The sequence below is a fragment of the Eumetopias jubatus genome, unplaced genomic scaffold (genome assembly GCF_037043125.1).
Source record: "Eumetopias jubatus isolate StellerSeaLion01/CBP00866 unplaced genomic scaffold, mEumJub1_p1.0 scaffold_1, whole genome shotgun sequence".
NCBI classification, from domain to species: Eukaryota; Metazoa; Chordata; class Mammalia; order Carnivora; family Otariidae; genus Eumetopias; species Eumetopias jubatus.
Window position 1 is genome coordinate 130,583,343 of NW_028274807.1, and position 23,832 is coordinate 130,607,174.

Genomic DNA, 23,832 nt, shown 5'->3' on the forward strand with positions numbered 1-23,832 from the left:
CAGACTGGAAAAAAACCAAACCAAATAAACAAAAATTTGGTCCTTCACCACAGATAATCTGAGAAACACTGAACTAGCTCTTACAGTTTTAAACTGATGGATTAACTTACAGTGAAAAACCAAGAGACTTCACAATAAGAAAATAAAACATTACCAACTTCTCTAAAGTTGCTTTCGAGCAAGTTTACCCCACCAAAATACAACTGGGTTGGTATTTCCACTAGGCAACAATGAGCTGATGCTGAGTGGTGGCTGGCCCTCTGAGAAGGGTATGCGCCACCCAGATGACACCTGAACCTCCTTCTCTCTGTCACTACCTGCCACTACTACCTACCCTGTGGGCCTCTGCGTCTGCACCTCAGACAACTCCAGCTCCATTCCTAGCCTCCTCCTGAATTCCAGCCCAACAACCACAACTGTCTTCTGGAATGTTCCCTTGGGTGTCCCACCAGTCCCTGAGTCCTAACATGTCCATCACCAATCTCATTACCTCTCTGGCCCTGAATAGCTCCTCATGCCGTGTGTTCCCCGTCCTCACAAGTGACCCTACTTCACCCTTCAGTCACCTGGGTGTCATTTCAGGCTCCTCCCTCCCCTCCTATGATACAATCTTGATGATTCTTCCTCTGCATTTCTCTTTTGTTTCGTTCATTCCCTCGACAAATGTTTATTAAGTTCTGGAGGCAACAGCAAACAGGATAGCTGTCTCCTCCAGCAATGCCTCACTTGTCACCCCAGGCTCTTCCCCGCTCACCCCCCAGTTCTCTGTCTTCCACTCTGAGGACATGCTCATTCACACACCATTTTGCCTTCACTCCTCCCCCACTCCTGCCAGATTCACCTTTTTAAAATGGCACAATTTGCTTGGCTTGGGGATAGGTGGGGGTGTAGGGAGGTAAGGGAAGCCTTTTTTCATATATTTCTCCTTTCATTCTGAATTGGTATCTTGCACTAATTAAAATTAAACTCTCCGCACTGCACTTGTAGAAATGAGGCCCTAATGCTCAGCAATCAGACAGAAAGCAAATGATGAGTCATTTATATACTACAGGCAAAGTTTCGTAATCCTGGGGATTTAGGATATTCCATTTCATTAAAAGAAGCCACTTAGATTTTAAAGATCTGTTGGCGTCTTTTCTTAAGGTCAAGACCTTAAGCAGCACCATTTGGTTTTTGAAAGGGCAACGCATCTAGTTCAATCCAAGCCACTGGGTTTCTGACAGTGAGTTGGCCCCCATAGGACAAGGCAGGGGTCTGCCTCGTCTCCCCTCAACTGCCTATATTCAAAAGTCTCTGTGGTCCAATGGAAGACAAACCTAGTTCTAGGTATATCATCCACCATCATAAAGGGGAGTGAATCTAAGGGGCAGAACCCAGAGCCGAGAGCCTGAGGGCAAAGACCTTGAAGTCTCACCTGGACAATGGCTGGGAATGTGGCTTTCTCTGTTGGGCAGCAAGGCCTAGAGACCCAGCCTACACTGAGGGGAGGCCTTCTATGGGCTCTAAAATCTGTCTCCATGTACCAGACCCAGTTATACCTGTCTGCCTCCCATGAGGCCTCTCCTCTGCCTGGGACAGCCCCCTCTCAGTCCCTGAGCACCACACAGAAGAGGCAGCATGGTCCAATGGTCTGGAACGTGGCCTCTGGGTCACACAGGCTGGCTTCAAACCTTAGTTCTGCCTTTCACAGTTGTAACTGGGCAAACTGCATAGCTCTCTGTGCCTATAAAATGGGTCTAAGCTTTCAGAGAGGGTGAGATGAGGATTAAGAATATAGTATGTGTGAAGTCTGTTAGCAAAGGGTCTACCTGACACACAGAGGGATTCCCTCTGTGCAGTGAAATCCCATTTAAAATTCAAATAAACCTATAGATACACAAATATGGGCCAGCAGTGTATAATACAGCCAAAGAGCCCAATCTTTTCCTTTTCCTTTCTTCTTCTTCTTCTTCTCCTTCTTTTTCTTCTTCTTCTTTTCTGGGGGCGGTGGGGATGGGGGGGGTCTGTAACCTGCTGCAGGGGCTCCAGCCAGGTAGTAAACCCTGCCTGCTGTACCCCACCTGAGCTGGCTTGAGTAGAGCTCTGTTTCATGTCATCAAAAGAACCCTGCCCAGAACAGGCTTCCTCTTCCCTTTGTTCATCCCAAACTGCAGCCAAACAGAACTTGACTCTCAGCCTTGAGCTTTCATTCCATGCTCCTGTCCTTACCAAGAACAGTACTGTCCGCCTCACCCCTCCATCCATCCCTCACTTTTCAGGGCCCTCACTCTATACCACACCTCTCCAAAACCTTCCCCACTTGGCCACAGAACCTTCCTGCTCCACCCGAGACCCAATGCCGCCCGCTGGTGCCTCTCCTGTAGAAACACCTGCCCAGGCTGCATCCTTGAACAGTCCCCGGCCTTGGGCAAAGCCCTCATCCTCTTGGAGCTCTTTCCTCCTGTCTAGAAGGGAGACCCCACTGCCAGTGGGGCCTCTTGACCAAAATTACTGTGAAGCACAAACCAGGAAATGTGCACAATGACTCTGCAATCTTCAAAGGGCTTTCCAAACATTCGAGCACTTTCCCAAGAAGCTCCAAAGAAGGTAAAGGAATTTGAAGATGAACATGTAAGCCCTTTTTGTGACATCATTCTGTCTCTTTACAATCCCCTGAGAACTCTGAAGAACAGGAAATTGCAAGGGGCCCCACAAATCCACCAGCCACACAAGACAAGCTCCGGAAGTACCTGGCGGCCAAACCTCTGCCTCACAGGGGCAAAGACAGCACCTCTGCTTTCCGACAGCCTTGAGACTCTGTGTCCCTGGAGCATTCGCTTCTAGGACTTGGAACACACAGTCTCTCCGAGTCTGCCCATAAATCTGGCTTTTAAATGTTCTGTGGCCCATAATAAATAATGTACATAAAGGGCCGGTTGGATGGAGCACAGCAGGAAACAAGAGGGGGAAAAAACACAAAGCAGTAGCCCAGATTTAATTTGAGCAGCTAAAGTGCTCAGAGAAATCATCAGACCACACTGAAAGGAACAGAGTCATCTTTATATAATTCCCTTCGCTCTCTGCAGAAAATCATGATGGAGAGGGCCTGTAAATTACGGCACCTTCAGCTAATTTTACATGACACAGATACAGATGATTTTATTTTTCCTAATTGTGGAAAATAATGAAATCTCCTTTCCCTCCTGCCATCCACGTTCTCTATCCAAAAGTTCCACTAATTTAAAACATTTGGTGGAAAAATAATACTGGGCCATTGTTCTTAAGAAAAAAAAATCTAATCACTTTGAATTTAATTCTAATATGCAGAGAATATGAGCTTATCCTGTGTGATGGTACAATGACAAAATGAGTTAATTACCATCGCATCGTAAGACGGATCTGCTTGTCATAGAAACGGGAGCCGTTATTTCACACAAAATAATGACCTAGATGAAAAGGAATGACTAAGCTGTAGTTGCCAGTGGCACAGCTTCATCTTGGCCTAAGTGAATGGCAATTAACAAGTGTCACCACTCTCTCTATATACAAATAGGGACCAGACTGTTCATTAAATATTTACTGAAAAGACACAAATGGTTTTTAGTATATTTCTTCCCAGGAAGCTCTCAGGGTCTTCTACCTGTGTGATGACAGAAAAATTTACACATGTGTAAAATTCTGCCATCAGTTGGAATAGCTGTTGATCCTACAGAGGGGCATTCAGTTCCCCTCTGGTCTTTGCACACGGAAGTGGTGTCTTCTCCAGAAGTCTTGTCCAACAACAGAAAAGAGGAGCAGAGGGAAGGAGGCTCAGACCCATCATTTTGTCCCTCTTCCGGTTGTCACTGCCACTGGCTGAGAAATTAAAGCCACACTTTGCACCAATGACCAGAAATGCTGGATCCTTCCAGGTCTGGCCCTCAGCCACACTGGACAGTGAGGGACAAATGGCGGGACAATCTCAACACCCCTGAATCGCTGGCGGGAAACTTTACCTGCACCTGCTGGCCATGATCATGAACCACCTCTCTACTGAGAGGAACGGAGGCAAGAGGTTCTGGGATACACATAAGGAGACAAACTCCAGGTTAGAAATCTCTTATTGTGCAAGTTGGCTAGTCTGTCTGGACCCAATGCTTGTTGTTTGAAAACCAGGGTTATTGCAGGAGCAGGATGGCACTGTGGACTTTTTAAAGTATATAATTTTCAAAGTGCTAAAAACATAATCCTTATACAAACATAGAATGAGCAGGTGTCAATGCTTTATTTAATTAATTATGAAACAAACTATCGGATACTGATGTGCACACATACGTGTACACACACACACACACACACACACACAGATGTCTACCTGCACCACACACAGTACACACACCAGTATCTGAGTGCCCACTAATCAGGCTGCTTTCTCCTTAAGACCTGATATGTGCACAGTGTAATGGGCCAGTCATGCAATGATCTGGTTTGTTAAGACAAAGCTACCAAATCATATGGGTTTTTGTTTGTTTTTTAAAGATTTATTTTTTTAAGGGAGGAGGAGAATGAACAAGTGGGGGTGGGGCAGAGGGAGAGAATCCCAAGCAGGCTGTCCGCTGAGCAGGGAGGCTGACATAATAAGGCTCGATCTCACAACCCATGAGATCACGGCCTGAGCCGAAATCAAGAGTCGGCTGCTCAACCAACTGAGCCATCCAGGTGCCCCTCAAATCACGTGTTTTTAAAAGAGCACACTTGATAGTATGGACAGAGCCTCATGCGCTCATCTGACCCATTTACCCCTCAAATATTCCAAGCATCTCAGTCTTAACTACAAGCCTATTTCTAAAACGATTTTTCCCCAGTACTCAGATCATGGGGTAAGTTCTACCTCTAACATATAACTACCCAAGTTTATTAGAACATTTTATCTGCATCAATCCAGAAAAGAGGGCCCTATTTATATAGACTTCTACATGACTTCTACAAAAGTTGTGTTGTCAGGCTTATGCTTGTGTGAAGAAAAAACGCCCTTCTCCCCCCATTCCTTAAGTAATGATATGAATTCCACCAGAGTAGAGTCTCCATTGTCCTAGTAAAATGATCAGAAATGTTGACCTACAAGGTCATCTGACTCCCAGTCTCCAGGTCTTAACACACCCCCATACACGAGGGGGGTTATTCCTAGGGCCTTGTTGAGCCTGAACATTCAATCAACGTTGAAGGGAGAGAGACAGGAAGGGAACAACAACAAAAGTATCACTGGGTGTTTAAAGAGACAATCTCATTATTTCAATCTTCTGCAAAAATCCTCTGAACAGCCCCCGCTGCATTTACAGCGCAGTCCTGGCCCCTCCTCCCATCCCCTGCACTCCCTTTCTCTCCCAAAGCTTCTCTGATCTTCTGATTCCCCTCTCTTGCTCCTGCACCAGGCCCTCACACATGCTGCTCCCTTTGTTTGGAGGGCTCCCCAACCTTCCCTGTGCAGCCCCATCACCAGGTCACTCCTCCTCATTCTTTCTGTCTTGAAACGAGGGACCTCCCTGATAGCCAGACCACGTGGTGTCTGCTTGTTCCTCCGCCCAGCTGCTTCCCTGCTGGTAATGCTCATTCCACTCCTCCAGGGTCTGCCTTCCAGGTGTGAGGACACGAGGGCAAGGGACCACAGACAGCCCTTTGGTTCTCTGTGTCCAAGCGTCAAGCAGGCAAGGACTGTTTCTGGCCCAAAGTTGATGGCCACTATTTATTAATGAATTCACTAATGGACAGACTGGATCTCAAACAAAATATCATCAGCTCTCAAACAAAACATCAGCAATAATTCCACAATTATTGTGGAAGCCTGGGTGAGAGAGAACAAGGTAAACATTAAGGAATGAACTTAGCCCCACTTTGGGCAAGGACATTCCTTCTGCAGCATATGTCATATTGAAACTCAAGTGAACCTTGCAATGAGGCAGGAAACCTCACAGGGCACAAAGAAAAGTTCAAAACCAGATACATTTCCGGGTGGAGAATGATTCTCCTGTAACTAGGCAATTGTAGCTGGTATAACAGCATGCCAGTGGCCACAGGACTCCAGGGTGCTCTCACACTAGGAAGAAAGGTGGCTCGTGGCAATGAAGACCCACAGGACAAGTGGAAGGTGGGACCTGGGCTGGGGGTGGGGGTCACACCATCTTGAAGGTTTGAAGGGAGTCCCAGCACTGGGCCTACAGGCCTGTCAGCTATTAATGTCATTCCAGCCTTAAAAGACAAGGTCCAGGGTCCTGCCTGCCTGGAAAGGGGGGAAGCTACCTTGTTCCTGAGTCATCTTCAGCCTGAGGAATGTATGTATGTGGTGGGGGGGGGTTGCCCCCCTGTGGGGCTGCCCAAAGACCCAGGCCCAAGGAGGCACTGGCTCCTGTCCCAGCCCGTGGAGTGTGGCCAAACTGCCCCAAGCCAGCCTCCCCCAGTTTGCACTGCAAACCTGTCCAACTGTCTCCTCACTACAGTGCTTACCTTCTTAATGAACTCTGGGATAAGTTTTTGGCCTGTCAGATGGTCTAAGGAGGAACAGCAATCTAATTCCAAGATGTAGCGTTCATTGTGAAGATCACTTTTCTGAGATCTGAAGAGAGGAAAAAAACACAAAGATTAAGATTTTGCACTATATATACATAGTGTGTGTGTGTGAATATATATATGTGACTTATTGGGTATTTAATGAAACCCCAAATTCTTTCCTGAAAGGAAATGTCAAAAAAGGCACTGCTGAAAAATAACTGATAGTAAAACTCAAATTTTTGTATACGTATGTATATAAAATTATATACATCATGGAAAGACCTCCAAGACATAGTATCAAGGAAAACACACCATTATAGAAGTTGAGGACAATATAGCTTATGCATTAAACAACACACACACACACACACGCATGCACACTTCCATAATGTTTATTTCCCATGGGTTTGTATCTGCCAAGACACAAAGAGGCAGACCAAACCACTAACAGCATTTACCTCTGGAGGATGGAGAGGGTCTGCCGGGGAACTGGATCTAGGGGTGGTAGTGGTAACTGAAAGTGGCTTTAGCTATATCCATAAATTTTTTTCACTTTTTCTGAAAAGAATATATTCCAATAGCATTTAGAAAATTAAAATGAATTTTAAAAGACTTTTAAAAGGTTCAACCCCTACAGAAGGCAATCTGGCAAAATCTATCAAATTAAAGATGCATTAAGAAAAGAATATAAGGCAGCTAAAGTTCTGAGGAAAGAGTGGGTATAAAGGTTGTTTGGGGCAAACAGCTGCAGGGTTCTAGTCGGTGCAAAGGTGTCCAGCGTGGTCCGGCCATCTCCTCACACAGGTGGCGCAGCCGCTTTCCTCTCTCCCACCAGGTAGATGTGCATATGATGTGACACTATGCACATTCAGGAGAGCCAGCAGCAAGTGATCAACAGAAGGAACTCTCACCACTTGACGCCATTCCTTTGAGGGGCTTCCATATGACACTTATGTGGGCCTGAGGAACTCCTGAAAGCCATATGATTCTCAGAAATGGAAGGTGATTCCTTGGCCCACCCAGCCAGGCATAAGGCAAGAGCAAATGGATTGCCGCCAAGTGTCAGCAGAACATGTACTCTCTCTCTCTGGGTAGCCAGCCAGTCATGGGGATCAGGACTTAGGAACCAGGGTCCTGAGCTCTGTCCGGGGTTTCCAGCACAAGCACAACCACTCCCCACTGGCGAAAGGGCGAGCAGGGCTTTCTCAGCCCACTTATGAGAAGCTCTACCAAAGAGGGGCCCATGCCAGCCCCTCTAAGAGCAGGTATGGCCAGAAAATTCTTAAAGTGGGCACTTTCACACCAAACTCCTAATACACATATATCCCACCAAATAAGTGGTTTCTGAATGTATATTTGCTATATTTTAAAAATGAATTTCTAAGATTCTTATATATCATTAAAAGCAATTTACATTACCATTAACCATCTGGGTATGATTTACGTGAAATTCAAAAGTGAAAACATTTTAAATGGGCATTTGGTTTTTCCCAGGTGTGCAATTGTGATTGGGTAAGCAAACATCAATAACATATTTTGGTTTTATTTTTCCTTCTAACATACCTTTCAGGAGTAGGGACTGAGGCACATACTTTTAAAATGTAAAGGAATAAACGGATTCCAAACTGGTCAAACTGGAATAAACTAACTCTAAAAGAAGAAACCAGTTCTCTGCCTCAGACTTCTTGCATTAAAACTTCATCAGACTAGATGTGTGTTCTCATTTTTTCCCCACATTCTCATCCTCTACCACCCCCAAACAAAAGACATATTAAGAGGAACGAAAGCAGAAGATTTCAGACTTTTCAAAGAGAAGACTTGGTCATGACATACTGTCATGGGTATTTGTGAGGTCTCAAACAACGAAGACAGGCGTGGGAGGAGAGTGTTCTAAGATGTGAAATCCCAGCTGCTCTGTCACATGAAAACAAATGTCAGACTGTGTGAGGTTACTTATAAACACCCACTGAGATTTTAAATGAGTAGGTTGAAAAACAGTAATTTTAAATAAGTCGACACTGTATCTACTCAGTAAAACACTCATAAAATGATTGGAGTCTGTCTTTAAGCAACTTACACCCCAGATTCATAAGGAATAATCCTTAATACAGGATCTAATAACTACCATCTTTGGTTCTAGAACAAGAAATACTATAGGAAGGAAGGCAGCTCTGATTCATTTCATCAGATAATTTATTCAGTTATATCTGAACTGAGAGGAGCATAAAATACCCACAAAAATGGGTATTATTACAAATTTTCTAGATGAAACATGAAAAATCACATCCTGACTTATAGTCTTGGCAAAGCAAATCCAATGGCTACTGAGGGAATAGATGAGCAACTAATAGGTATTCCCCTGCCTTTAGGAATTAGCTCCACAATTTAACCACAGTAAAGATGGCTGCTGTGATGAACACACCTTAAGGTGACCCCTTCCTGCCAACATTCCCCACCTGCTGGTGTTCGTGACTCTGTAAAACCCTCCCCTTGAGTGAGAGTAGGACCTGCATTTTGCTTCTAACCCATCAGAATATGGCAAAAAGGATGGGATATCACCCCTGTGATTATGCTATGCTGTAAAGCTCCATTTTAGCAGACTGGAGCTGCATACTTGTCTTGCTGGCTATGAAGAAGTAAACTGCCATGTTATGAAAGAGCCACGTGGCAAGGAACTGTGGACAGCTCCTGGCCAACAGTTGGCAAGAAACAGGGATTTCAATTCTATGGCTGCAAAGAGATGAATTCTGCAAAGAACCTAAGGGAGCAGTGGAAACAGATCTTTCCCCAGTTGAGCCTCTGTTGAGACCACAGCCCCAGCCAACACCTATACTGCAGCCTGATGAGACCTGATGAAAAGAACCCAGATAAGCTACAGAAACTGTGGTATGATAAATACATGTTGTTTTGAGTCACTAAATTTGCAGCAATTTATTACAGAACATAGAAAAATAATACAGTTGTTGAGTAGGAAGAGACATGGCAGCCTCATGTTCAAAATAAGCTTCCCACCGGTGATCAAGTGTAGGCCCAGGCCCACAAGATCCATTCAGAACACCTGAGACCAGCCTGAAAGCAGTCACTGACAGGTGATGAGTGCTCCATGTCTCTGAGGACAAGGACCACCCTGGGAGAGAGAAGCAGACACCCAACAGACGTGGCTGTAGGGGCCAGGCTGTGGCCCTCCAAGGGATCACATCAGGAGGGAATAGATACTCTGTAGTCAATCAAGTTCCTAAGGAAGAAGCATTAACATGAAATCTCAGCTGAGAAGGCATTTGCCACCCTCCTATGAGGGAGGGGAAACATCGCTTATGTTTCCCCAAAGGCCATGTCCTTGTGTTATTCTGGAAAAGGAAATGAGAAACCACCAAACTTCCCCTGGACTGAAGCTGTGATGGTTTCCACTTCTGGAAAGAACAGAGATATTTGGGTTTAAACAATAAAAAAATATGCACAGAATGCATTTCTGGAGATGTAGGATTAACTACCTAAAGCCTCCATCATCGAGAAGTTAACACCAAATACTCTGAAATTAAATGTGAGCACTCTAAGAAGAGCACTGCTAACAATGAAATATACTTCACCACCTCCCTCTATGGTCTATTCCACAATTTCCTCCAGATTTGTCAGTTACAGGCTACAGGTGTTAATCGAACTAGAGGTGAATCAGTGAGAACTAGAGGTCAATGATACACCTCTAGTTCACTTTGGACAATTTAAACCATCTCTAGGTGACTTTGGACAATTTATTTAAACTTTCTGTGTTTCAGTTTCTTTCACTGCTAAATGGGAATATTATGAATAGCTGTCTCTTAGCGTCATTGTAAGGACTAAATAAGACAAAAGCACAGGGTATGGCAGGAGGTCTGGGCTCAGCAACATTAGCCACTGCTGATCTAGTGACTACCATCTATAACTGCATTCTTTATTTTCCAAACACTCTTCACAGTTCATAATTATTCGTTTGATAAATATTGACCACAACTACTACTGTGTGCCAGGCACTATTCTTTAGCATATATCAATAGACAGAGAGGCAAAGATCTCTTCCCTCATGGAGCTTACAGTCTAGTGGAAGGGGATAGGCAAAAAACAAAAAACATACATGAGCATATAATATTATGTTCTATACTTATCTTCTATTAAGTATAGAAGAAAAAAGAAACAGCAAGGTGAAGAGAATCAGGAGTGTGTGAGGGGAAGCTGCTGCAGTTTTGTTGTTGTTGTTTTAAAGACTTATTTTATTTATTTATTTATTTATTTTTAAAAGATTTTATTTATTTGACAGAGAGAGACACAGCGAGAGAAGGAACACAAGCAGGGGGACTGGTAGAGGGAGAAGCAGGCTTGGAGCAGGGAGCCCGATGTGGGGCTCGATCCCAGGACCCTAGGATCATGACCCAAGCTGAAGGCAGATGCTTAACGACTGAGCCACCCAGGTGACCCAAGACTTATTTATTTTAGAGAGAGAGAGAGCATGAGCAGGGGGAGAGGCAGAGGGAGAGGGAGAGAGAATCCTCAAACAGACTCCCCACTGAGCGTGGAGCCCAGTGCAGGGCTTGATGCAGGGCTCCATCCCAGGACCCTGAGATGATGCCCTGAGCCGAAATCAAGATTCGGCTGCCCAACCAACTGTGCCACCCAGGTGGCCCTAGAAGCTGCAGTTTTAATGAGGATGGTCTGGGTGGCCTCACCAAGAAGGTGACATTTAGAATAAAGACCTACGGGGAAGTGAGGGAGTTGGCCATGCTGATATCCAGGATGAGAGCTTCCAGGCAGAGGGAACAGCCAGTGCAAAGGCCCTGAGGCGAGATAATACAAAGAGGCCCCGTGGCTGGAGCTCAGTGAATAAAGAGCAGAGGAAGAAGAGACGACACGGCCAGAAAGTCAATGGGGAACAAGGTAATGTAGACCTTACAGGCCATACTGAAGATGGTAGTTTTTACACAGAAAGACAGGGGAAGCACTTGGAGAGTGTTGAACAGAGAAGTAACATGATCTGGTTTATTTTACAAGGCTCCCTCTGGCTATAGGAGGCAGCTAAAAGACTAACTCAGTGGTCCAGCAGGGAGATGATGGTGGCTCAAAGTGGATTTTTAGTAGTGTATCAGCAGACACAAAGGCTGGGTTCCAGATATATTTTCAAGGTGGAACCTTCAAGACTTCCTCGTGGGGTGTAGAAGGCAGAAAGCAGATGAGGATGACTGAGAATTTCTGTCCCAGCAACAGGGAGACTGGATGAAGTTGCCATAGCTAAGACGGGGAAGGTTATGGGTGGCCAAGTTTTGGGGGAAGGTCAATAATTCAGTTTCAGATGTGCTGAATTTGACTTATGCAGGAGACATCTAAGCAGAGATATGTGGTAGACAGTTTAATACATATTTCCATCTGGATTTCAGGGGAGGGGCTGGAGATATAAATTTGAGAGTCATCAGCTTTCAGACGGTATTTAAAACCTAAGGCTGGATGAGATTTCAATTAATATAGAGAGAAAATAGTCAAGGACTGACCTTGGGACCCTCCACACTGGGAGAAAAGAGAAGAAAGCCCAAAGGAGAAAAAGGAGAAACCAGAGTGGAAGGAAGAAAACCAAGAGAATATGCTGTCTGTCCTGAAAGTAAAATGCAGGAAGCATGTCAAGGGGCAAGGTATGGGCCAGCCTGTCAACTTCTTCAGTTAACAGACTTATAATCTTCTCTTCAATTTACCAATAGTCTTGAAATCCCAAAGGGAAAGTGGATTTAGTCCATCTTATGGAAGCAAGTGTAAAGAAATCTGTTTATATTATGATTAAAATGGGTCGATTATCAAATTAATCCATTGATTTGGGTCCTGAACAGCTTGGTTCCTTGAAAAAAATAAAAACATCTTCATGCTGCTAGGTCAATTCTCAAAAACTGCCTGGGAGAAAATTAACTGAAAAGAGCTCTAACCCATCTCACATCTTGAGGCCCCCACTTGGTCGCAGCATTGTAGAGTTGAGGGGGGTTTATTTCCACTCCAAAAGGATTTTCTGAAAGGAAAAGGAATAAAAAGGATATTACTGAGCAGAGATGTGATGTGCTGAAAACCAAGAATACATAAGACAAAACAAATTCAAATTCTCAGCATAACGACACAGTGGTAAAAGGGCACATAAACATGGTGGTCCTGACTGCTTAGAACACTGGAGAGGCAGCTAAGACTTCACAGCCCAGTTAAGTTTTAAAAAGCCATCACAACATGACAACTAAATGTAGTGTGGTACCCCAGACTGGGTCCCATAACTAAAAGAGGACATTAATAGAAAAAGTGGTGAAATCGAAATAAAATCCACAATTTAGTTAACAGTAATGTACCAGGGTCAATTTCTTAGTTTTGACAAATGTACCATGGTAACATAAGATAGTAATGCTTGGGGAAACTCGATGAAGGACATAAGGGAATTCTCTGTAATTTCTTTGTAACTTTTATGTTAAATCTAAAATTATTCCAAAATAAAATTTATTTTTGAAAAAGAAAGAAAGGCATTCTATATTTTTGGGTATATGTATTTCCTGTTTTGACTCTGTAATATTTACTCTCTGAGTCAGTGTCTCTAGACTAAACTACCCCTACACCCCTCCCTGACTATACTTCTCCTATCAGAGACCCCTCAAATCACATCAGGGCAATGTCTAAAATAACTGGGTCTGGAGGACAAAAGGAAAATGGCCTTTGATGTGCCCCAACTTCACACACTGGAACAATCCAATGAGAAACCTTGGGCTCTGTGAATCAGATAGGGTTTCCCACAGGGCAGGCATCCTCAGCCCTGGCTGCATTTACCTTTGGAAGCACTTGGGGAGCTCTCATAAATTCTGATTGATTGGTTTTAGGTATGGCCTGGGCAAAGGAGATTTGGAAACTCCCAGGTGATTCTAATGTGCAGTCAGAGTGAAGAACCACTGCACAGGCAGGGTATGTTGTATCTGCTACTGTCCTGGAGATTTTCCCTGGCCAAGAACTGAGCAAGTCCATGGAAAGAGAAAACACAGAAAGAATGACTTGTACAGAACAATAATGTAGACTTCTCTACCCTCAGAAGAAAATAAACCTTCAAAAAGAAAAGAAAAAGACCAGAGATTAAGGAAATATAAAAGAAGAATGAGGAGCTTTCTCTATGCCTCTTTTGGTCAGAAAAACTCAAAATATATCCAACTTCTTGCTCTGCTCACTTCTTTTTACTTTTTTATTGTGGTTAAAACATACATAAGAGAACATTTACCATTTTAACTATTTTTAAGTGTACATTCAATGACATTAAGCACATTCAGAAGGCCGGACAACCATCACCACTACCCATTTCCAGAACTTTCTCATCATCCCAAACAGCCCTCACTTATCTGACCCCTTATAAATGGTATGCGGACCAAAACTGAACAGAAAATTTTAAATAAACACTTGTAGGGGCGCCTGGGTGGCTCATCCTGTTGAGTGTCCAACTCTTGATCTCAGCTCAGGTCTCGATCTCACTATTGTGAGTTCAAGACCTGCGTTGGGCTTGGAGTTGGGCATGGAGCCTACCAAAAAAAATGCTTGTACAACAAACACATAAAAGCAGATTTAGACACTGAGCATTTGTGCACAAACTCTTAATTGTAAGGCAGGAGAGCAAAGAGCCCCTAGGCTGAAGTATCTCAGATGTCAGCATAACTGGCCACAGATATCAGAGTTGTTTAAGACCATGAGAAAAGACTGCTTATTCTGTGTTGTGTTGACCTCATTACTCACACACAAACATGAACTGTCATAAAAACGGTGGAAATCGGAGCTGCGCTCATTACAACAACCATGTCTGCCAAGGGTTGTGCGGTCACTCCCCAGGCAGCCAGAGGGTCAGAAGGTCACACCAGGGACGCAAACTCCAAGGCTCACAGGCAATGAGTGGAAGAGGGTATTTTTTGACCAAAATACATAATCTAGACACTTTGTTCTCATATAAGAGATACAGGAGTGGTCTTCATGTCTGCAGAGAAAAAGGCTCTCTCCGCTTTTCGTTCGAACACAGAATCCTATCAGACACCCTCTCACAATGTCATTTCTGAGAGAAATGCAGTTGGAGAAAACCTGTCTCCGCCATGAGAAAAGTCACAGTGCAGGAGTGACGTTAAACGGTAGGCACTGTGCCACTACGGTGTTGGGGAGACAGTGGGAATAGAGGAAACCATGGTAACCTGGGCAGTTTACATCCCAGCCACCGCTAGCAATTCCAGGCCAGGGTTGCCAAACTTCTAGTTCTTTAAAAGAATTCATTAAATTGTGTTTTTATGTCAGCCATAACTGTCAAATTGTGGCTCCAGACAATGTTTTTTGCTATGTTGGCCATCGTCTTGGGATTGAATTTGACCTTCTGGCCACCAATCTCTGGCCTCGGTTACATACACAAAGCTCCCATGTGAGTCACAGAAGGCTGGATGTCAGGGAAGAGATAAGAGTGAGCAGATTATTTAACTGTATTATAATCAGAATAACCAACCCATAAACCCAATCCAGATAGTTCGTTCCTTGTAATGACTCAGCAGATTCTTCCCCTCCGTGCTCCTGGCTAACCCAAGATCATGGTCAGTGCATCTACACAGCCCTTGCCAGCTCCTCAGTGGCTGGGACATAACCCTTGGCTAAGCCATTGAAAGAACATGTTTGCAAGCAAAGACCGTACTGTGTACGAGTACTTAAAATATTCAAAATTAACATAGGCAAAACGGTTAATCCTCAAATTATACTGACAATATGCCAAGTAGGTAATTAAATACCCATTTGGTTTCATGAGTAGATCTGAAATCAGTCTATTAAAAAACAAATTCCTGTCGAAAAACTATTATAAACTATACTTTTAAAAAATAAACATGTGAATAAATACTACCACACACACTACTTTTAAATAATAAACATGTAACAGATCTCACTTCAACTCATAAACTCCTTAGATAACTTCAAAGACCACGAGTTTAAACAACATCTCCTCTCTCCCAGGACACCAGGCCCAGTATGAACTTAAGTTGTAAAAAGAAAGGAGAGGATGTGCAGTTCATCAATAGAACTATTTTTGCTTCACTTAGGAAAAATCAGAAAGAAATGGTGGTAAACTCCAACTTAGATTACTAGGCACTTCTCCAACCAGAAAAAAAAAAATACTGAATGTCAGTTGATAGAAACAAATTCTCTATGTCTGGGAAACAGGAAGGATTTTTAAGATATTTCCCCCAAGGCAATAACAAGTTCAAGTAGAATAATCAGGATGGCTTTTTTTTTTTAAAGTAGTAGGAGAGAGGGAAATGAACTACAGATCTTAAGATTTGTCAAGGAAAGAAAAAAAAGGTTTTTTCTCGTTTCATTAACTAATGTAAAACTAATGACAATAAAAAGATCTGTGTATTCATTCATCTGCTCATCACTTTCTTGACCACTGACCACATACTTGTGAGGCACTGAGTTAGATCCTGCCATCAAGAAACTTACAGTCAATGGGCATCTAACTATCCAATACCGCTATCTACTGCATGCAAACCATATAAAAACAGAAGTGTTATGGCAGTTCAGTTACATTCAGTGTCAAGGATCAGGAAATTTTTTAAAAAGCAAGAAGTGTGTCAGCTGAGCCTAAAGCTGTATGGAAATTAGTCATGGGACAATGGATAAAAAGATATTCCAGGCACCAAGAACAGAAATTAGTAAAGACATAGATGGAAAAAAGCATGAGTTACAGGATGGAAATAATAAATAGGTCAGTTTGGTAAAAGGTGGGGGCTGCCTATCAGAATCAGCGGGACCAGTAAACAGGAGCCCGGTGAACATCTGGATGAATCCACTGTTAGGATGGACCTGCAATGCGTTTGCAGTGGGCAGCAGAGAAGCAAGAACCGTGGTAAGAAAGAAAGGATGGGGTGTGTCCTTACAGGATGGGACTGGACTTCATTTTGAGAGAAAGGGGAGTTATGGAAGGTCTTAGATAAGAGAAGACACTAAAATATAGACTTTAGGAAGATGAAGCAAGCCGCATTGCTTATGACGGGAGAAGAGGCGAAGAATGTCTTAGGAGAGCAGTAATGAGCTCAGCTAAGATTTTGCCGAGGGAGTGGACAGATGGGAGAGAGAGTTTAGGTATTTCCCGTCTCTGCATTTGGTGATAGTTGGGGTGGAGTGGGGAGAGGAGCACATGCTGCTTCCCAAGGATGCTCTCAGAACAATGGGGGAAAGATTTCCGATCATTTTATGACTCCTTCCCCTTGCAAAATATCAAATCTACCCCCCCCCCAAAATGAAACCGTAGAAGTCAAAAACTTCCCCTAACAGTGAAGCTTAAGATATGCTTGGGGGCAAAAAAAAAAAAAAAAAAAAAAAAAATCCTAGCAAATCATTAAATAAAGCCCCTAACTATACAGTCTATCAGGGGAGTTCTGAAGTAGGAAGTAGAAAGGAGAAGAATGAACTCATAGATGGGTCACTGCCTTTTCTTCTGATTTTTTCTTCCTCTTTCACCAACAGACATTCACCACTTCTGTCGACAAGGGTTTGGTATCACCAGGAACATTCCGGAGATGATGGGGGGTGGGGGGAGGCTGTGCAAATGATACCCTAACCACACACTCTTAGGGAGCTGCGCACTGCCAAGTGTGTGCAAGTCACTGTGGGCATCTAACTATCCAGTACTGCTGTTTATTCTCAAGAAATCTTGCCACATCCTGTCACACTGTTTACAGTCAGAGCCAACTCTCTGGTAGATAAACCGTCAGTGACTGCGCAGCCCAAGGAGATCACCATTAATCTTAAAAGCAACAGGAAAACAAACAGGCTTTACCCCCGTGGTCCCTGTATAATGCAGCCGTGAAAGAATTTCAATCCCCACCAGGCTGGACTACAGAAAAGAGAAGAACCACAAGGAATGGATCTGGGGCAGGGTCCTGCTTTCTCTGGGATCCTGTAAGGTTCCTCATTTACTCTGAAAGATGTAGAAAGGACTAATACTAGTATTAATGGACAAATAATATTTTATCACAAACCTAACACTGAATAAAAGCAGGTCTGCCTGATATTACTTCAGAAAATCACATTATCTGCAAACAAAACTAACGGGAATAGCACCCCACATGAATGCTCTTGATGACTCTCTCATGGGCCCTGGACAGTTGAGTGACAGGAAGTCTCTTCTCTCTTTACATTCAATGCACATGTTCCAAATTAAAGTCCGTTTATCATTTCCTTCTTTTCTAGATCTTCCTACCTACACCCTCTAATTGAATTAGACAATGGGAATGTTCTGTATCTGTGCTGGCCAATATAGTAGCCACTAGCCACATGTTGCTACCAAGCACCTAAAATGTGGCTAGTGCCCCTGAGGAACTGAATTTTTAAATTTTATTTAGCTTAAATGAATTCACATTTACATCGCTACACGTGGCTAGTGGCTACCTAATTGGAAAGTACAGCTTAATGCTCTTCTCATAATGTGAAAACAGATCGCCGGGGATCTTGTTAAAATGAAGATTCAGATCCAGCAGGTCTGGGAGGGGGCCTGGGGATCTGCATTTCCAAGGAGCTCCCAGGTGATGCTGATGCTGTTAGTGCAGACTACACTTGGAGTAGCAAAACCCTAACTGCTTCAGGAACCATCCGAGTGACCCTGAAGTTTCCTGATCAGGGTCTCCAAATTTTTTGATTACATACTAGGTCAGTAAAAACTCCTGACTACTACTGTAACAACATCTTACATGTGTTATATAAAATACATATAAAATAAGTTTTAAAAGACAAGAAGCAAATGAAATAAGCAATATTTTAAAATTATAATCACAATAAGTTCATACTATGAATACCTAATATTTCAAGACTTAATATACACTTGAAACGAAATTCATTGTTAACAATAGTGGAAGTTAACCCACATTTCAAAATGTCTTCTTGATGAGTCCAAATATTTTTGGCCATCTTCTCACAGATCTGAATGGTAGGTATTGGGTTTTTTGTTTTGGTTCGGTTTTTTTAATCTCACTAGGAAAACTCTTACAAACAGTTAGAGATGGGTCAGTGTGGCCATTTTTCTGTGTGTGGGTCTAAGTGTGTGTGTGAGGAAGAGACAGACAGGGAAGAAAGAGACAAAGACAGAGGGGGCAAGAGAAGGATTTTACGGTCACATTACTGGTATCTTCCTCAATCTGCAACTACGTTACAGGAATTTTTTAAGCCATGTGTATATTTCATGAGGGTTAAACTACAAAAAATAATCCACAAATCCACTTCACTGAGTTTTCACATAAAAGTCTTCCTCTGAACCTAGTCTCTCAGGACCCCTCCTGCTTCATATAGACAGGTGACCCCTGACATCTGCACCCAGCAAGGGCACCACCTTCAACCTGAATGTTCAGTATCAGTAACGTTTAATTTCTAAATTTTTCAACAAAAATAAATATACACAGAGGCCTCAGTACTCTTCCAACATGGGTATGTACCACACTTTGGTAATACTGGCTTAGATAAGTATGTAGATGTTTCAGAATGATCACAAAGCTCTAAAATAAAAATTTACTTCCAACAATAATAGTGAACTCTATGTTCTTGAAAACACATGGTGGAAACACTCTTCAAATTATTATGTAAATGTAATTATAATTTCAACAGAATTTACTGGAAATTGGAGAAAATAACTTTCGACTCTATCGAAAAATCAACATGCAAAAATTGTTAAGATCCTGAAAAAGAAAAACAGTGCCTTAATAGATATTAATACACACTACAAACTTATTGTAATCAAAATAGCGTGGTATAGCACAAAAATCAATAAAGCGATTATAGGAATAATGAAGAATTGGGAACAAACTTGCGTATATACAGAAATCCAAACTATGATACAGGTGCCATTTCATTCCATGGTAAAAATCAGGTAAATGCAATAAATGCTGTTGACAAAGGCAGCAATCTGGAAGAAAATAAAGGTGGATCCCTACCTCACACACTAATACTAGTGGTTCTCAACTGGGAACAGTTTTGCCCATCAGGGGACATTGGTATTATCTGGAGACATTCTGATTATCATTAACTAGGGCCAGGGACAGGGGTGGTGGTGTTTGCTACTGGCATCTGGTGGGTAGAGGTCAGGGATGCTGCTTAATATCCCAAACTGTCCATAGTTGAGACATTATATAGGCAAAGAAATCCTACCCTACCCTTACATATCCTAACCCTAATGGTTAAAAAATTAAAAAGTAACAGTGTTAGTAGTAGACAGATCCTGATGTGAATCCTGGCTCCTCCACTTACCAAAAGCATGACTCTGGACAAGTCACCATTCTGAGTCTCGTCTTCTTCATTTTGCTTTCAGGAGTAAAGATAATGTATCATGAAGCAACGAGTGAGAACTCTGGCCAGGCACAGCAACAAATAAATGGGAGCTATTCTGGCTGGTGCCATAAATAATGAATCATATTAAGAAATGCCTGCAAATATATCCATGTTCTTCACAAGAAAAGTGGGCTTTTTTTCCTAATAAGATCCAGGTTGCTTCACAGAGCCATTTTGGGGACTTTACTTATAGAAGTTTGAAAATAAAAAATTCAACAAGTTGGGTATAAGTCCCCCCAGAGCAGGGATTGTGCTCACCTCATTCTAACAAAGGTTACTACCTTAGAAGACACAGGATACCTAATAAATACATTTTGGGCTTTTGGGGGTTTTTTGGGGGGTGTAACAGAGGAAAAATAATGCACAAAGGGCCTCAGAACCATTTGCATAGAACTGTTTAGTGCAGAAACTGACAAGACCCAGACAGCCTGCTGAATGGAGCCACCTGGGGTGCTCCAAATGGTTTGCAGTGTCAACATGCCCTGAAATGAGTTTGGGGATAACCATGCCTCTGGTCCCAGAGCCTAGCTATGGGGACTGAAGATGCTGCAAAGCCCAGAGGATTCTGGGAATTCTCTGAGGACCCTTCTATAAGTCCAGGGCTCCTGATCTGAAAGATGGTATATTTCTGTGCCATGAGCCTCAAGATAGAACTTAAGCCCCATACCCACCACACAGTCCCACTCACCCACCCCACACTTCAATACTGAGGAGTCATTAATAACCTCTTCTTTTTTTTTTTAAGATTTTATTTATTTATTTGAGAGAAAGTGAGCAAGAGAGAGAGAACACAAGCAGGTCCAGAGGAAGAAGAGAAGCAGACTCCCCGCTGAGCATGGATCCTGACACGGGGCTCAATCCCAGGACCCTGGGATCATGACCCAAGCCAAAGGCAGATGCTTAACCAACTGAGCCACCCAGGCACCCCATTAATAACTTCTTCTGGCTAATTTTCCTACGATATGAAATGGGAGGTAGGGGATAAGGCAAGAAAATGGTACCTTTCAGCTACAAAACAGAATTAAGTCTAAAACCTCCACTGAACACATGATAATGTTTTCAACAAATATTAACAACAAAAACAACCATCATGAGGACACTGAGAATAAATTATAAGACTTAACACACAGGAGTGAAGCAAAAGTGCTCTCAGATCCTCAGAAACAGGTGTTGTATGAATACAAGTTACTAATTTGGTTTTTAAAGGCTTTGGGGCCATTTTTAGTTCCAACTCATGGTTGATGAATGGGAGGCAAACGAAATAATGTGCTCCACTAAATCGTATTGATAGCATTTACCTCTTCGTAAAATGGTTCCTTCTTTCAACCACTTAAAAATTATAGAAGATAGCTAGATAGATATAATCATTATATCAAAATCCTAAGAACACTGAAATCACCAGTAATGTATTTATATGGATCTGAAAGTTATTTCTCACCTGCTCCTGTATTCATAGCTAAAGCTGTAAAATTAAGTTAGTACTGGTCTTTTCCAGGACCAACACTGGTAATGCCCATGTCTTTCTCAGCTTGAAAAACACACACAATCTAATTTAAGTCTGATTGACAAAGAAGAGAAAAGACAAAAAGGACTGCCAGGAATATTTAAATTAAGACAATCTGAATTCCTACATTTAATATGCAATAGGCATATAAATACAAAAATCTAACACTTCAGTAAAAGTATTTGCAACTAAATTACCTACATTGTGTGTACAAGGCCTTCAAAATAGTGTGTAGGAATCCCTACAGCCCACCTGTAATGCCACAGAATAAATCTTCCGTTGTTATTGACAGATTGTGTATACTGTGGGAGGGTGGGGCCTTTATTTTATTTTAAGACAAATACAGACATTTAATGGTAGTATTTGCATAAGATCAACAGGAAATTTCAAAGAAATTTTGTGCTTGCGCTTCTGTGTTTTGGTACCTGCATGCTATTCTCTGCCATTCTAAACCACTGGGGAAAGACTGGAAATCACTAGTATGCTAATTCTCTCGCTCAGAGGAGACAAAAATAAATAAATAAATAAATAAAACATGGGGAAAGACATAGGCAATCAAGGCCAGCTATAAAACGGGGTGGAAGGGCGGGGGGATGAGCTCTCACTGAACAATGCACTTCTGGCTCTCTCGTTCTCTCCACTGCGACAAAGGCCGACACCTCGGAGGTGGAGAATAAGAGTAACTAGGCAAGCCATTACGGGTGTGGATTGAAAAAAATTCTATTCCCCCAAGAGAATGTGGCTTTACACCAGCATATTAGATTGGAAAGTGCAAACACAATAATTAACAGTGAATCTTGATACTTCAACACACCAGAAAAGGGTGTCACTCCAGCGTGACATGGGAAATAGGAGGAATAAATTAAGGTAGTCTTCGGTGATGCTGGACAGCTCCTTGGGGGGTTACAGTGGCAGCCCAGGAGAGCTAATCAAGTACTCCAAACACCTTGGAAAGCTTGAGAAAACTGATGAAGGCTGATACCATGCCAACAACGAGGGGCAGCTGCAAGCACAGAGTGGGGGCCCTGTCTATATCTGAATCTAAAATAACGACCTCCATGCTAAACAAACACCTTCGTATTCCCTGCTCTGATTTGAGAACAGAACTTTGAATTCACCTTCCTCAATTTCTGCTGTCTGGGAATAAACCAGCTGCCGTGGTTTCTCCACCACCGTAACACATGCTAACGCCCAGTGTTACTTTTCTTCCCCACGTGTGATTCCAACAATCAGCACGCTTCAGGGCTGAACCCCCGCCTTGTGTGGGAGTATTTTCTAGGGCACACCCCCGTAGGCTACCACCCCCAGTGTATTTCGTTTAATTATGAAACCTCTTTCTAGAAACCCTGTAATTCTCCCAAGAGTCAAAGTAATTGGTAGAAATTAGACATGAAGAGACACAAGGCTACTTAAAGAGGACACTTTCGATTATAATTTTTAAAAGAACTTTCTTTTTAGTTTCAGTGTAATTTTGTACTTTCCCAATTTTGCCCTTTTCAAATGCCAAAGAAAATGCTCATGTTATCTTGTGGGCTATAAAAAAAAAAAAAAGGCAATGTAATGCATTTGTACTCCACTTAAGGTCCACAAAGATTTCCTTTCCTTTGAAGGCCATCCTTTGGATGTTTTTAAAAAGGAAAAAAAGAGTAAAAAATAACATATATATATATATATTATATATATACACACATCCTTGTGTCAAATTACTTTTATTTGGACAATGAAAGGATCTTGTGTTTGTGTGTGTGTGTGTGTGTGTGTGTGTGTGTGTGTGTGTATTCCAGTCCTTGGGGCTCATGCTGTGTGGCTGCATCATTATCAAGATGAACTTTTTGGTACTGGTAAATATGTAAGCCAAAGACAGATCCATTTTGCAGTGAATTTATGATCTTTTTCATGAATGATGGTAGCAAAATTCCAGGGTATAGTTTTATTCCACTCAATTCAGGAAAATTGTATTAAGCAACACCTACTCACCACCTGGCACTCTAAGCAAGAAATGGGAATCCAGGAGGCGGAGCAAGATGGCGGAGGAGTAGGAGACCTAGATGTCGTCTGGTCTCAGGAATTCAGCTGAATAGGGATCAAACCATTCTGAACACCTACGAACTCAACAGGAGATCGAAGAGGAGAGTAGCAACAACTCTCTGAACAGAGAAGCGACCACTTACTGGAAGATAGGACATACGGAGAAGTGAATTCAAGGCGATATTTGGGAGGATAGATGGCGGGGGAGGGGCCTCCGTCGGCCGCTTCTGGCAAGTGATAGAGCCCCGGAGCACAAAATCGGACCTTTTAGAAGTTGGCTCGGTTGAGGGACGTCGCTGCAGTGGCTAAGCAGGGGGTGGAACCCTCCCGGGACAGTGTGGTCTCAGGACCCTTGGGGTCACAGAAAGACCGGGGGTGCCTGAGTGCGCCAGAGCTCCCAGGTATCAGAGCAGGGAAGCCGGCTGCAGAGACGGAGC

General features: G+C 42.8%; 1 protein-coding gene across 3 annotated transcripts in view; it reads right to left on the reverse strand.

Annotated features, from left to right (window-relative positions):
• The window catches only part of RFTN1 (raftlin, lipid raft linker 1), a 200,700-nt gene that overhangs the window by 82,964 nt on the left and 93,904 nt on the right, over positions 1 to 23,832 (reverse strand). For all 3 annotated transcript variants that reach the window (XM_028099111.2, XM_028099109.2, XM_028099110.2), the window contains one exon: positions 6,460 to 6,568. In XM_028099111.2, coding sequence (XP_027954912.2) covers positions 6,460 to 6,568 — 109 coding nt within the window. The remainder of the gene's footprint in view (positions 1 to 6,459; positions 6,569 to 23,832) is intronic.